Source organism: Cibotium barometz, chromosome 6, assembly GCF_041138505.1.
Source record: "Cibotium barometz isolate CiBa-2024 chromosome 6, ASM4113850v1, whole genome shotgun sequence".
Taxonomy (NCBI): Eukaryota; Viridiplantae; Streptophyta; class Polypodiopsida; order Cyatheales; family Cibotiaceae; genus Cibotium; species Cibotium barometz.
Window position 1 is genome coordinate 7,363,147 of NC_141051.1, and position 16,479 is coordinate 7,379,625.

The following is a 16,479-nucleotide window of genomic DNA, read 5'->3' on the forward strand; positions in this document are numbered from 1 at the left end:
GAACGAGGGGAAGTCGGGGGCATGGAAGTGGAATTGCAAGTATTGTAGCAAGGCCTACACTAGTAGTACCACTAGGCTTCTTGCACATCTCTCCGAGATGGGGGGGCGAATTGCACCTTGCAAGATGATCCCTCAAGACATTTCCGATGGCATTGTGAAGAAGTACTCCTTGCTTGGCAAAGCAAGTGATAGTGGAAGAGTCCCCCCCCCGCCGTTACCGCCGCTCAACACGAAGTCATCCCGCCGGCAAGGAATACATCCGTTGCGGAGTCTTCTTCGGCAGTTCATGGTGATATTAGGGAGCCCGAATATGATGATGAGGGCAACGTTCTTAGCGATGGGGATTAAGGTGGGAGCTTTGAGGTGTCCTCCTCTAGTGAGGATATTGAAGAGCCTAGCAATAGCTCTGAGTCCTGACTCATAACATAGATAGTAACATAGGCTTTTAGCCTCTATAGTCCTCTATGGGCTTTTTGCATTTTTGTACTCACATTTTCGTACTTGCCCATGCGGCATGCCGACTTTTGCGGATTTATATATATTCATGACTCTTTGACATGTCACATGTACATTTGTCTACTTTCATTTTCTATGCAACTTGCAAGTTGCAACATTCTAAATTTTTATATTTTGGGTAAGTTGTAGGTTGTAAGTTATAAGTTGTAACTTCTCTAAGTTTTGTATCTATATTTATATTTTTAAGTATTTTTTAATGGACCGTACATTCAAAATTTAGCAGTGCGTTCCGAGACCGTATTTGAACTACCGTACCGAATCGAACTTTTCGTACCTGACAACTATGAATTTAAGAAAAGTCTTATATGGCCTTAAACAGGCTCCCAGAGCATGGTATGAGAAGATAAATGCATACTTGGCTACAAACGGTTTTCGCGAGAGTCCAACCGAGAGTACCCTCTATGTGAAGAAGAGTAAAGATTGTTTATTGGACATCATTTTATACGTTGATGACATGCTGTAGGGTCTAATGAGGAGAAGATTTCAACCTTCAAGGCTGAATTATGTCATTTGAGATGACAAATTTGGACTCATTGCATTGTTATTTGGGCATACAATTTATGCAGCGTGATAATGGTATTATGATATTGCAATCAAAGTACATACAGAAACTACTTACACGGTTTAATCTTAAAGACTGTAAGCCTGTGGCTACACCAAGGGTCTCCCAATTAAGAAAGTTTACGCATGTCCCAGAAGTAAGCATTGGCACGCTACCAAGCAAGTATTCAATACTTACAGAGCACTCATTCCGTTGGGCTATTCTATGCTAAGGGGGGTGATATTCAGCTGCATGTTTCAATGATTTCGATTGAGCTAGATATTATGATACACAGTGTCCACTAGTAGCTTTTGCTTTCATCTTGGTAATTCATATATATCATAGCTCAGCAAGAAGCATCTGACGGTGGCCACTTCAAGCTATGAAGCTCATTGGGCTTACTGCCATTTCTCCACATGATCCCTGTACATGTTCACATCATCACTACATGGGAATTTGTAGCCATTTTTATGGTAGTGATGTATGGACCTAGGCTAATAATGAGCCGGGCCACTTTTTCCCTCCTTAGGAGATTTTTTCCCCCAAGCGTGTGTACACTCTTTTGAGTGAGTGTGTCCCTTCACTTGTACTTCACTCATTCTTATCAATCTACTTTGAGTGTTGTGCTCATCTCCATCTCTGCTTGCTTGCTGCATTTGTGTGTGTTGCTACCTTTGTCTCCACTCCAACATCTTCCTATCGTTTTAGTAAGGGGAGCAAGTTGTCTGGTGTGTGGACATAACGAGGCTACATGAGGCCAGACAATTTACTTAGTGTGAACCAGTCTATGGGCTGGATTGTGACTCATTATTATGGGAGTTCTTCTATGGGACTCAAATCTTGGGAGAGGGGCCTGAGGCCTCCCAAGGGCCTAGCTATTCGTTAGCCCACTGGCTAGTCGCATCAGTGATAGTCGTGAGAACGGGGGTTTTGAGCCTATGGTTGGGTGGCCAGTGCTAGCCGAACCCATCTGTTGTCCTCTCGGTTATGTTGATGCATTGGTGACCATGGATTCCACGTACTTGGACAGCTTCATGGATATACTTGTGTGTGTGTGGATCTTGGGTAGACATCCAGGTAAGTGTGACTCTTGTTTTGGGGGTTTTCACAGGGGGGCGCGGGGGGGGACGGGGGATCTTTATTTGAGTTCACCATTGTGAAGCACCGAGTGGGGCTGCTTGGGTAGAGGCAAGTCTCCCATTGGTTGAGACTTCTCCATAAGGGAAAAACAGCTTCCTGCCAAACTATAGTCTCCCACCTCCAAGGTATAGTTTTGCACCATGGAGGTAAAGTTTTGAGGAAAAACCTTTGCACCAGCAAAGAACCTCTCGCAAAAGGCTATTTTTTCACAAGAATTCTATGGACAGATTTACCTGCCACCCTCAGGTTAGGAAATGCACAGTGGAGTGAGCAAAGAGGTAGATTAGGAGTAGAAATAGGACAGCGGTTTGGAAATGAACCCATGCTAACCGCAGTTTTATATGTTGACAGCAGGTAGTGGGGGGAATGGATAGGCCCCACAGAGCACCTTAGGTCTTGTCAAATCTCTACCACAACAGTATAGCTGCAACCACCACAAGTGTCACTTGACCCAGGAAACGCATTTGTGCATTCATAACGTCCTCTAGTATGGGAAGCTTCCTTGTTGTTTGATGCTTCCGATTTGGCCTTGCTACTGAAGGATACCTCGATGTTGAAGAATCCTCGCTCAACATTGCATAACATGACTTGGAATTTTGAGAGATTTTGTCAGCTCCCACTGTAAAAACTGTGACTCCCCTCTGTGAAGAGTCATTCAGCATTGCCTTTGTGGACTTCCCTGCTTGCAGTACCACCGACGATCATTGCAAAAATTGGTCCTCTATAATTAGAGATCTCATCCTCAGAAGTCTTGCCCTTTTCTGCACTGTCAACCAAAACCTCTACAAGTTCTTTCAATACAGCCAGGCAACACTGTTCAAGTGTTCTAATTTATGATGTCTATTTCAGCATAAAAGCTGAACCATGATTGATGAAGCTTCAGAAGTTAACAATAATGGAAAAATCACATCTACAGTATCTTAACTTTCCCACCCTAAAAATTACCTATCTCACCTTGCAAGGCTGCCTAACAACCCTATGTGACCACCTGATGCCGTGAAAAGTAATAAATCTGCAGTTGTGAGCAAGCTGTGTAATAATGGCATGACTTCTGACATATCAAATTGGTATTTCAATCAAATTGATGTTTCTAAATCTTTAAAACAGGAAAAGGAAACGTTTTTGAAAATGTATTATGCATGAATTTGGCCTACTATCAATGCATCAAATGAGCTGCTGGCACCTCTGAGCATGTATCCAATTATGAGTGAAGTGGAGGTGCTAGCATACAGACACCTCAACATCTTACAAAATTTCAACTGACAGATGTTGAAGACGTCGCACAAAAATACCTAGTGTCACATGCACTCTGCACTTAGTGCATGGTGACAAGATGGCTCATCATCAGAAGTGCAACAGTTGTACAGCTTTAGAACCCAATAGGATGATATTTGTCGTACGCCGTGACCCCATTGTACATACTCAGTCCAGGATAAGTCAGGCACGAGCTACGTAGGTCATTCCTCAACCTTAGCGGGTCAGTCAGTCAAGTCCCTTAACCCACTTGGAGAGAATCATTCATGCATGTAGAGTCAGTAGAAGCCTTAGGGTTTGCATCAGAAAGCACTCTGCATCCTGCATAATATGCATCATTCATGCATGTAGAGTCAGTAGAAGCCTTAGGGTTTGCATCAGAAAGCACTCTGCATCCTACATAATATGCATTCATATGCCTGTGCATCATTTAGAACATCCCAAAAGTCAGGGAATTTACTAGGATTTATCTGGTATTTTTTCCATATTTTATAGTATTTATTTAGCATTATTTGTCATTTATAAATATAAACTTTATTAAATGACCAGCCAACTTGACCAACCTCCAGTTAGTATAAATAGGCTTGCATAGGACTTAGTTTCTCATTCAGTCTTCATTGTGCTAAGAGCTTTCCTCCTCAGCCCTACGAGTTCCCTTGCCTTCAGCACTAGACTAGTCTCATCCAGCCCTTGGAGTGCTTGAGGTTGCTTCAATCAGCCCTGTTTCTCCAACACCTGCAGTTCAGCAGTCCCTACAACACTAGGCGCCTGTATTCAGCATCTATTCAGCAAGCAGTCCTGCGTTTCCTGCATAGTACCTAGCCGCCTGCAGATCCGGTCCACCACAATCCCCAAAACAACAAAACAGCCTGCGTTTTTCTGTCCAGCATCAGCCCAGCCATGCGTTAACAGTCCACAGCAGTTCTACCTTGCGTTTCAGTCCAGCAGCATCCCTACAGGTCTGCGTTTCAGTCCACAGCAGTTCTCAGCCCTGAATCATCAGTTTACATCAGTATCCAGCCTTCTATGCATCACCCATACATGCAGCAGTCATCTGGTGAAGGTAACACACCATTCATAAGCATTTACAGCATTCTAACATAGCGTAGAACAGTCCACCATCTTCTTTTCTCAGCCTCAGGTGTGCAGCCCTTCCTCATGCCCTTGGGAAGAGTGCATAGGCTCGAGATCAGGTCATCGAGGTGTTTCTACAGCCGTGTACAGTTCAGCCAATCTCCGATCCTCCGAGATCTTGCGTTTGGCTTATCTACAGTCCACAGTCATTCTCTCTAAAGAAATAAAGCAAATACTATCTCGTTATCGGGATAGGGGGCCCTTCAGTGGGTAATTCGGGACCCAATCTGGTGTACAGTTCTCATATCTCTTTAAAGTTTGAAGTATTAAAGTGGATTGCTAACTCACGAAACTCAGGATACAGAAGACGGTGTGAGCATTTGTGTGACAGGATCTTCCAATACAAAGACTTCCGCTGCATATCACACCAAGTATAAGAAAAGCAGTATGCAGCTCTATTTGTGTGCATACTTGATAGCTTATAGAGGATAAACTTCAAGAACAATGCAGTGTTAAAACCAAAGCAATCAGCCAAAAATCTTTGTAATCACTTAGACCGAAATGTTTTAAGACCTGAATTTGTCAAAGGCCATAACTGCCCCATTCAGCCTTTGCATGTGATTTTCAATTCTCTCTGCACCAATGGTATTGTGTAGTAAATCCAGAGGCTTCAACAGTATAACATCGGTATCTAAATAAATGCCACCATACCTGCATCACAATCATAAATAAAACTTCCCTTCCAAGACAGCTTGCTAAGCATCAAATTGATATTTCAAGAAATAAGAGAAACACTCAATATAAAACTACTTGTAAAGAGCTGCAAGGCGTAGCAGTTCAGTATAATGAACATAGAAAAAGTCTGTCTTTCTCCAAGCCAGCCAAAAAGAAGCAAAAACATAAGCTGGAGTCCCTTCGAGCAACTCTTCCAAGTTTGGTACTACTACTGCTACTTTAAACCTACAAAGAACAGAGAGAAAAAGAAACACATTTGTTATAAGCCTGCCATGTCTTTCATAGAAGCATAAAACTTTGATCCACCTGCATTTGTTTACCTGTGATCCTCCTAGACAAATACACAAATGCTCAATTCTTTCATTTATTCAATGCAATGACATGCAAGAACTATAAAACTTCATGTAAGGTTGCCATAGGTATGGCATGTCAAGACCCTCTATGCGATGCCCATAATTATTTATTACTTGAGTCATAATTATTTATTACTTGAGTCCAAGCAACTCCAGAAAAACAAAACTGATACAAAACAACAGCAACCAAAAAGGAAAACTGGATAAGCCATTGCAGATGTTTGGGGAGGCAACGAAGTACAAATTGGATGCCAAGAATGAAGAGACCAATTTAGGGCAGCCTAGAAGGTAAGACAACAACATCCATCTTGCATGTCCAAAACTGGGGACTCCAGCAACCCTAGTCGATACATTAGAACACCAGACCAAAGTGCAAGAGTTATTCAGCATGTATCACTCCCCCAGATACTTGCATGTGGACATACTAAGATTATGGAGACCTATGAAACCTAATCACATGCAACAAACATGGCCATTAAGTGAACACTCAGTCTAAAAAGCACCTTCATGTAGAAATGCCATTTGTGAAGGCAGTCCTGAAGCACACTTCAATTTCCCAGGTGGAAATTGGGTATAGAGCTTTGAAAGATGGGGAATCTCCTTGAAGTATGGATTTATGTGCAAACTTGGGATCATCTCAAGCCGGCCCTTCAAAAGTTAGCTCCAGTAGCCTCGAAGGAGCATCTTCGGCAGCCCCTGATCTCGAACCCCCTGATCCGTTTACCTAGTGGCCATATGTTGGGGGCCTGACCTCATGTATCATGGGGAGCATTGAGCATAGGACCTACGAGGTCCCTTGGAGATTGGCTTGCATTCAAAGAGCTTCCCCTGAAGGCTCAGGAGAGAGGCCTGGCTGGAATCCGGGGTAGAGACAAACTCAGCCTCGACATCGACTCTCCTATTCCCCAAGAGTGGTTGACCCCTATCCCAGACCCGACCCCCCCACAGTGGCTAGGTGTGTTTACTAGGCATGATATTCTCTTGGTAGTCCATGGCACGGATGAGAACTGTGCTTTGCTCACTTTTTCTATTGGTCTCCATGACAGATTCGAGAGATCAGAGGCCCCTCTGCATGATTTCAGTGGTGGCTACACCTTACAGAGGGTGAGGGTGATCGGATTTCAGGCACATGAGTGGCACATAGACCCCCCGCCGACCAAGGTGGCCAAGGAGAGACTCTGGCGGTTATGGATTTGGGAGAGCCGGCCCCTCACGCGCCCCTCGTGGGACCTGGGGGAGTGGACTTCACGTGATCCTGTTGATCAGGAGGAGACTCTGGATACCCCGTTCTTTGCATGCATCGCGCGGCTAGGCCGCAAGGTTCAGATGCCCGATGTTGAGGGCACCCTGGCAACAACAATACACTAGCAGTCACACAGGGCCTCTCACAGCAGTTTCTCTCATATTTTTGGAAGAGGCTCTGGGAAAGTTTTCGGCTTCAAAAGATCACCCTCTTTGTTTGGCTGCTAGCATATAGAAGCTTGGTTGTTGGCACGTGGTTGGCCATTGGCAGTCAACCAACAGCTTGTCCGAGGTGCGGCCACCCTCAAGAGTCTCAAAGACATTGTCTTTGGGATAGCCCGAAGGCTCAACAGGTTTGGCATCGGATTCTTTGCATTTTCATGATGGACAGGACCTCAATCCATATCATTTCCTGGGGCACTATCGCTTGGGCCACAGAGGCTGAGGTTGTCACGGCTTATGAGGAGGAAGGTGGGAGGCTAGCCCTTCAGGTCTCTTACCTTCGTATTTCGGCAGTACCAATCCTAGCTCCATCTACTCATCATTGGACTCCGGACTCGTGTCAAAGATGGGAGGTTTGTAGTAGCATTGCAGCCTAGCACATATGGAGAGCTCGATGCAGTGAACCAATTGAGGGTACCCACGCTGTGACATGTGGGGTCTTCGACCGTCGTAAACACAACCTTAGTCTAACTAAACTGCACTTAATGATGTTTAAGAGATAGACAAATATGTGTCAATGCAATGCAGCTATATTAGATGATGAATGCGGTTACAATGAGATCTGAATAGATCTATGAAGCTGAATATGCTGCCTATATGCTGAATATACTGATATGCTGAATGTACTGCTGTCCCACTGTCTTTCCCTTGTCTCCTGGGAAGGAAACGCTAAAGGGATGGCTTTGGGACTGAAGCAATGCTGATGGGATGCTGAAACGCAGATGTACTCCTGTTACCTGTGAAGGAAACGCTGAGGAGATGGATGCGTTTGCTGAACTCGATGCGTTGATGGACTGAATGCTGATGATGATGGATGCGCTGCTGCTCTCAGCCCTTCTGGAGTAGAAACGCTGAGGGACACTTGGCTGAATGCTGAAAATGGACTTGGAGTGCTGAATGGAGAGGCGCCTGTATATATATGGGTGAGGGGTGCTGGTCAGCCAACTTGGCTGTAGTCGGCCAGTACTGAAATGCTCATAACTCCCATAAAATACCATAAATGGTATATAATGCTAGTCGGCTGAAGTAAACATGCTGTCGGCTGCCTCCACCATGTCCCAATGCTTGTCTAGATGATTAATATGATGCTATAATGCTGAATCCAACTCATACCATGTGGTACATGCTGAAAATATTCATTTAAATGCCTGAATAATGCCTGATGATGTCTATGATGCTAAAATGATGCCATGTCACTGTACGCCTGAATGGTGTGCACGTGACATTCCCCGCTGCTAAACTGTTGCTCGGTGGTATACCTGGCAACCTTCGACTCCTCTGGTGATCCTTCTCCTCCGAACCACTGCCCCCTTCTGTCTTCTGCTGCCGGGACTGAGGTCGTCTGCAGGAGTGAAATCCTTTGAGCCAAGACTCTCTGTACTGTGGGAACTGAATGGCAAATGCTGCTAAACTGCTTGGAAATACCTGAGTCACCCCTGACCTGCCTGTGGAAACCTTTCACCTACCATCTCCGTCGTTCCTGAAGCTCTGAACCTCCTGAGGCGATGTTGGAGCAAACTTTCGTCTTCTGTGGAAGAGAAACCCCCTGCTGCTGCCAGTTGAAGCCCAAAACTTATGTCCTCCTTTGATGATGGATGTCATTCTTTCCCAGAGAGTTCATGGGTAAACATGTATGCCTTGCAGATGCAAGACTGACTGCTAAGATGTCTGCTATGCAAGCCATGTTGCTGTGCAAGAATGCAGATGGATGGGTTACTAATGCATACCTAAGGGAAAATCCCTAAGGGTGGCCTGCAAGATTTTGAGAACTGGGTTTAACTGTGCGGAAGCGATTAACATGATGTCTGACTGAATGACTGATGCAATGAACATGATCTAAGGCTGGTTACCCTGTAACGCTCTGATACCAATGTGACATGTGGGGTCTTCGACCGTCGTAAACACAACCTTAGTCTAACTAAACTGCACTTAATGATGTTTAAGAGATAGACAAATATGTGTCAATGCAATGCAGCTATATTAGATGATGAATGCAGTTACAATGAGATCTGAATAGATCTATGAAGCTAAATATGCTGCCTATACACTGAATATACTGATATGCTGAATGTACTGCTGTCCCACTGTCTTTCCCTTGTCTCCTGGGAAGGAAACGCTGAAGGGATGGCTTTGGGACTGCAATAATGCTGATGGGATGCTGAAACGCAGATGTACTCCTGTTACGTGTGAAGGAAACGCTGAGGAGATGGATGCGTTTGCTGAACTCGATGCGTTGATGGACTGAATGCTGATGATGATGGATGCGCTGCTGGTCTCAGCCCTTCTGGAGTAGAAACGTTGAGGGACACTTGGCTGAATGCTGAAAATGGACTTGGAGTGCTGAATGGAGAGGCGCCTGTATATATATGGGTGAGGGGTGCTGGTCGGCCAGCTTGGCTGCAGTCGACCAGTACTGAAATGCTCATAACTCCCATAAAATACCATAAATGGTATATAATGCTAGTTGGCTGAAGTAAACATGCTGTCGGCTGCCTCCACCATGTCCCAATGCTTGTCTAGATGATTAATATGATGCTATAATGCTGAATCCAACTCATACCATGTGGTACATGCTGAAAATATTCATTTAAATGCCTGAATAATGCCTGATGATGTCTATGATGCTAAAATGATGCCATGTCACTGTACACCTGAATGGTGTGCACGTGACACACGCTCTGCCTCTAGAGTCCATCAGGGGAATTTGGCTCGAAATCATTCATACCCTCCGCGGGGAAGCGGCAGAAAGCTTTCTTAAGGCGCTGGCGGCGTGGCCCTTTTCTCACAAATAGAGGTGGTGATCCCACTTGGCATTACGGACCACCTATGAGATAGCCTTCTCCTCATAGAGCGGCCTGTCGGAGGAGAAGTGCATCTTTCTCCACCTTTTGATTCTTTGATCCCCACCCCGTACATGGAGGCAAGTTTGTATCTAGCCCTTCGTGGTTGTATTTAATCCTTAGAGGCTGGTTTTTTGTAACTAATAGAAGGATCTTTTTCCCGGAAAAGAGAAAGTATGGATTTATGTGATTCATGTGGAAATTCTTACTGGTTTCTAGGATGCCCGAAAATCCGACAGGCCTGATTGAACATTTTGGTTCAATCTGTGCATTCACATATTTTTTTAATAGGTTTTGCGAGTAGTGAGCCTGTAAACAAGTCCTTATTTATTGTTGGTGTTAACATTAAAATGTGAACATGAAGGTACACAAAATATTAATTGAGCATAGGTTATTAATTCCCAAGGTCTTAGGGCAAGTAAACGTGGATAAAAATTGTTAGCAAAAGTTGCCAACTGGATGATTATATGGCCGTATGGGCTGCCTCATGCAAGAGAGGTGCACGAGGAAGAGCTGGCCAGCTTTGGGATGAAAATAAGATCGTCGATGTTGGGTTTTGGGGGTGCTAATCTCTTCGTTTTGCTTCCCCGCACCTAGATTTCTGTATGGAACAGCCATACACCTCCATTCCATACTGTACAGCCTATTTATGGCTGTACCAGACCAGCTCCAGGTCTGTACCAGCGATATCTACATGTGCTCCTGCTGTACGGACATAAACAGACCATACAGCAAGGTACATGTGCAAGTATTGCTGGCACAGTTCGGGGTACAGCCATAAAAACACAGACATTGGGCTTTGCGGCTGCTAATCTCTTCATTTTTCTTCCCTGCACCTAGATTTCTGTATGGCATACACCTCTATTCCAAACTGTATAGCCTATTGGTAGCTGTACCAGACCTCCTCCAAATCTGTATGAACAGTATCTACATGTGTTCCTGCTGTACTCTACTACTGTGTGTTTACGGTTGTAGCTGACCTGTACCAGAAATACTTGCACATGTACCCTACTGTGTGTTTATGGTTGTACCCGACCTGTTCCAGGACCTATGTGCGCATGTTTATGTCTGTACCCGCACATGTACATGCTGATTGGTGACTCGTATCTGCAGTAGTGCTCTCTTTTTATTAACTGTTGATGCTAGCCCTATATTTGCTTGTGGGCACCCTATGTTTACTGTTGGGGCCCTATTTATATCCGGGCCTATACTTTGGTTGGATGCCTGGATCTTGTTGAACAGACCACAAGGTGCCCAGCTGCATATGAAAGATTTGAAGGCCTGCCTAAAAGTTGACGGACAGAGGATTGAAGGCCCACATGGTAGTTGACCAGCAATTGAGAATGATCAATCCTTCATCAGGATTATTATCATCAAAGTGATTAATAATTGTATTGATATACCGAGTGGAGCTACTACGAGATACCACCAAAGCTTTGTACTTGAAAAATAATCTTTTTTGAAATATAAATAACAGAAGGGAAACGTATGGCCCATCTTCAGCCCCCAATACCATGTATAATGCATGGAAACACAACACGTGCACATAATTATCTTGCATCTATTTCAATTTTTGCATTGTGTTGTTAATTAATTGAATAGTTGTGATCTGGGAAACACGCGCATTTGGTATCAGAGCTCCAGTTTTTCACACCCTTGTGTGGAAATGGTCATATACTCGTTGACATGCAATGGCAAATTAGATGCAACATCTCCTGTAAGGCTTGCCTTTGTGAAGAAGTCAAGAGGGTCCCAACAGGCACCCAGGGACCCTTTACCCCGCTGGTATCAACATGATAGAATGCACACTGGAAGAAGGGAAAGTGGAAACACAGGAGAGAGTGAGAGAGAGATGGAGAGGAAACACAGGTATAGACCTGATCTCAATATCATCAACCAAGAATACATGTCCCGAGCAAGAGGGGAGAAAGCCTCGTATATGTGAGGGACTGCAGCAAACAATGCTAAGCAATGAAAAAGGAGTGAGGGTATGCCGGCTATATACATGCCCGGAAGTAGGCATCCGACCAGCTCACGACTAGGGAAAAAACCTCCACGACTAGGATAAAAGGTGCCCAAGACTCCATAAAATGGGGATAAAATATGAGTAAAATAAGTGAGGGGTGACCAACCCCTCTAGCTAACATGGTCAGCCCTAGAGGCTAAAATAGGACACCAAACATGAAGCCAGCAACAAGGAAGGCAGAGACACCGTCCTCCATCAAAGATGAAAGACTACAGAAAGAGGTACCAAGAAAGCTCCACAAGCAATCTCCTCAACAACTCAGCTACAAAAGCAATAGAACAAGCTGCTAGGTACACAGCTCCTCTCGAAGAAAACAACCATGTAGGCTGCAACGTGCTGCTCCAAATAATGGTTCCAAACCCAAGTGTAAGAACACTCCCCGAAGTCGAATGTCGTGTATCCATCCTGAAGAAGGTATGAAAAACCTCAAAACCAACCAAGATCAAATCTTGTAGATAATCAATCCTAGGAGAAGCAAACTGCTCCTCATTGGAACCCTCAAAAGAAATAGAGTCAATCTGCTTCAACTTTGTACCAAGAGTAGCCAAATGTTGCACAAAAGCATCCTCTGAAAAGGTCAGCATCGCAAGATGTAAAGACTCTGTAGAAGTCCATCTGCTCAAACTCCGTACCATGAGTTGCCCAATGCTGTACATAAGCACACTACACTGAGGTGCGCATTGCCAGATGAAAGGACTCCACGTCCCCCTCTCAAAAAAGTAGTAGTCGGACTGGTACAAGCCCAACCTGATTCTAATCCAAATCCAAAAAACTCTTGAAGTACCACTGTGAAAATCACTGCTCTCCTCCAAAATCTGTAAACTTTTGTCATAGAAGAAAGTCTCCACAGAAACAAAACAACTCCCGAAACTGATCCTCAAGTGAAGTAGATGGAGATAGGCCCCCTCTGGGTGTAGAAAACTCCTGTGGGAAGCAAAACGCAACCAAAACACTGTTGTCCAGCAAAAAAATAGCACTCCACCACCAACAAAAGGCAAGGGAATATAGAAACCAGGTAACTGTGAAGGCCAGAAACAACACACATATAGATGCTCCAAAATTACCAAAACGCTGATTGAAACCAAAAATTCAATGTCCTCCTCAAGTATCAAACTGCCTCCAAAGCCACAATCCACACAAAACCCCCTCTGCAAGTGATCTGTGTCCACTAGAGAAGAAAATGCAGCCAAACAAGAGGCTACAAACCTGAAAATTCAGGCCAACCAATGTCCACACCTCCTATGAGGAAAAAACACTGAAGAGAAGGCACCTTCGGGTTCAACGGAAGGAGCCCAGGTGGGTGCTGCTGCCCTGAAAACAGAGCAGAAAACAGGTGATGGGGAAGTCTCAGGAAGTCAAACCGGCGATGGAAGACCAATAGCTGCAATGGAAAAGACGCCCGGAAGAGGCAGGTGACCAACAGCAACACTGAGAAAAAAAAACACAGATCTGTCCACCTACTGAAAACGCAAAAAACACAGGAGGAAGAGAAGGAAGCATCCAACAGCGGAAGAAGGGAAAGTGGAAACACAGGAGAGAGAGTGAGAGAGAGAGATGGAGATGAAACACAGGAATAGACCTGCTCTCAATATCATCAACCAAGAATACATGTCCCAAGTAAGAGGGGAGAAAGCCTAGTATGGGGGACTGCAGCAAACAATGCTAAGCAATGAAAAAGGAGTGAGGGTATACCGGTTATATATATGCCTAGAAGTAGGCAGCCGACCAGCTCACAACTAGGGGAGAAACCTCCACGACTAGGATAAAAGGTGCCCAGGACTCCATAAAATGGGGATAAAATATGGGTAAAACAAGTGAGGGGTGACCAGCCCCTCTAGCTAACACGGTCAGCCCTAGAGGCTAAAATAGGACACCAAACATGAAGCCAGCAACAAGGAGATGATGTCTAACACAACAGACCATGCGTGATTCTGGCATGCTTCCCCATGATACCCCTTTGGACGGTCCTCGTCAGTCCACCAAGCTCACTCCTCGTGCCTCATTTGCCTCTGTTTTGTCCGCAGACGATGTGGTGCATGATGAGCCAACATCGTGGAAAGATGCTATCCAACAGCCAGCCTAGAAACATGCTATGGAACAAGAACTCGAAAGCATTGATCGTAATGGCACGTGGTCCCTTGTGGATCGCCTTCCCATTTATGTGTGTTTGGGAGCGATACATATGTTCACATTCCAAAGAAGCAGAGGGGGAAGCTCGACTCAAAGTCCCAAAAGCTTGTCTTTGTGGGATATAACTCTCTTTCGAAGGGATACAGGTTGTATGATCCAGAGAGGAACGAGGTTGTTGTCAGCAGGGATGTGGTCTTTGATGAGCATGTTCCGGTTTCCACAGTTGATGAGCCGCCACTTCTTGGAGACCCATAAGATTATGATGATGATTCCCAGCCGATTATTCCAGCTAGACAGCCTCAGTCAGTTGAGGAGGCTGAGCCCGCAGCTGGAGATGAGCCCCCACAGCAGCAGGAGACTCCGCGTTCTGTTCAAGTACCCAGGTGGTTGGTAGACACCCTTACAGAGTCAAGTGCGCAGAGAGTTCGTGATAAAAGTCATTCAACGGAGCTTTTACAGGCAAACTATGCTTTGATGTCTCGTATCATGCGGGACACAGAGCCCACTTCCGTCAAGGAAGCCCTTGTACAGGATACTTGGAGGAAAGCCATGCAGGTGGAACTAGATGCCATTGAGAAGAATAACACTTGGGAGTTGGTACCAAGGCCGTCGAAACGGTCTGTCATTGGTGTCAAGTGGGTCTTTAAGACAAAGTATACGTCAGATGGGTCGGTGGACAAACACAAAGCCAAACTTGTGGCTAAGGGTTATGCTCAGCGGCCTCGCATCGACTATGAGGATACCTTTGCACCGACAACGAGGATGACCACGATTCAGACCGTTCTTGCCCTTGCCTCTTCTTAGCGGTGACCCGTATATCATATGGATGTTAAATATGTGTTCCTTAATGGTGACCTGCAGGAGGAGGTGTATGTTGAGCAACCTCCAGGCTTTGAGGTTCCAGGATCAAAGGGGATGGTTTACAGGTTGCGGAAGGCCTTGTATGGTCTTAAGCAAGCTCCCAAGGCTTGGAATCAGAAGATTGATTCCTTCTTTCTACGGACTCGATTTCACAGATCTGTTGTAGATCCCAACCTATATCTCTTTCGAGAACGCGGCATGGTCACGTTGATCATCCTTTATGTGGATGACCTCATTCTCACCGGCGGTCATATGGAGCACATTGCAGTGACGAAGGCTGTCTTGTCAAAGGAGTTTGAGATGACCGATTTAGGCTTACTCCACTTCTTCTTGGGATTGGAGATCTGGCAGACCCAAAGGGAGTTCTTTCTCTCAGTAGCGGTATGTCATGAGTTACTTGAGGCCTTTGGCATGGAGAACTGCAAGCCTATCACGTCGCCGATGGACCCGAACACGAAGCTTACAATGAATGATCCTTGTGAGCCAGTTGATGCCTCTCTGTACCGGAAGCTAGTTGGTTCATTGATCTGGTTGTTGAACACCAAATTGGACTTGAGCTTTCCTGTGGGATTGTTGAGCTCATTATTCATGTAAACGCCGTTGAAGTCTCATTGGGACGCATGATTGTAGATCTTGCGGTATCTGCAGGGTACAAAGGATTTTGGACTCTTCTACACCACTAGAGGTGAAACGAAGGAACGAGTTCGACTCCAAGGTTGGAGTGACTCAGATTGGAGAGGAGATCCAGACACGGGGAGATCCACATCAGGCTATAGTTTTTCCCTCAGCTCAGGAGCGATTTCATGGAGCAGCAAGAGGCAACCAACTATTGCCTTGTCGTCGACAGAGGCAGAGTACCGGGCTGCTTGTGGTGCTGCTTGTGAGGTTGTGTGGCTACGGAGATTGCTTGGCGGGATTGGGTTTCCACAGAAGGAGCCCACGGTTATCCAGTGCGATAACCAAAGTTGTATCGCTATTGCTCGGAACCCGGTCTTCCATGCCCCGACCAAGCACATAGAGATACAATATCACTTTGTTCGTGAGAAGATCTTGGCTGGTGACATCTTGCTTCTTTATTATTCGACGGAGGACAATGCAGTGAACCTCTTCACGAAGTCTCTACCTCAGGCTATGCTCCGGCGGCACTCAAGCTCACTGGGGTTGGTTCCACATCCAGGAGCTGAGAGGGGGTGTTAGCAGTCATCTCCTATCTGTACACTATGTCAGGGCCTCTGTTGTGGGTGTGCCCGCCCAATTTTGGTGTGTCCCCATTTTTCCTCACTTCCATGTATTTTTCCCAATTTTTTCTGGGTGCGGGAGGGTTGTCGGCTACCTCCATTTGCTGGCCGACTGATGGTTTCAGACCCGACCTGCTGTTCTGCCCTGGCCGAGTGCAAAAATGCTGGCCGACTGCCCATATGCTAGCCGACTGGGCTTGATCAAGTCGTGGGCTGCTGTTAGCTGTTTTAGTGCTGGTAGACCAGCAGTGTGGGGCCATATAAAATGACCCCTTGCCCCCCCCACACTATTCATTCAGTATTCCGG

General features: G+C 45.5%; 1 protein-coding gene across 3 annotated transcripts in view; it reads right to left on the reverse strand.

Annotated features, from left to right (window-relative positions):
* The window catches only part of LOC147637387 (alpha 1,4-glycosyltransferase family protein), a 48,452-nt gene that overhangs the window by 25,058 nt on the left and 6,915 nt on the right, over positions 1-16,479 (reverse strand). For 2 of the 3 annotated variants that reach the window (XM_086799187.1, XM_086799188.1), the window contains exons 2-3: positions 5,336-5,485; positions 5,099-5,236 (exon numbers count right to left, since the gene is read on the reverse strand). In XM_086799187.1, coding sequence (XP_086655313.1) covers positions 5,099-5,236; positions 5,336-5,485 — 288 coding nt within the window. Of the gene's footprint in view, positions 1-4,873; positions 4,941-5,098; positions 5,237-5,335; positions 5,486-16,479 lie in introns of all 3 variants that reach the window. The other variant, XR_015266030.1, reaches the window with a different exon arrangement.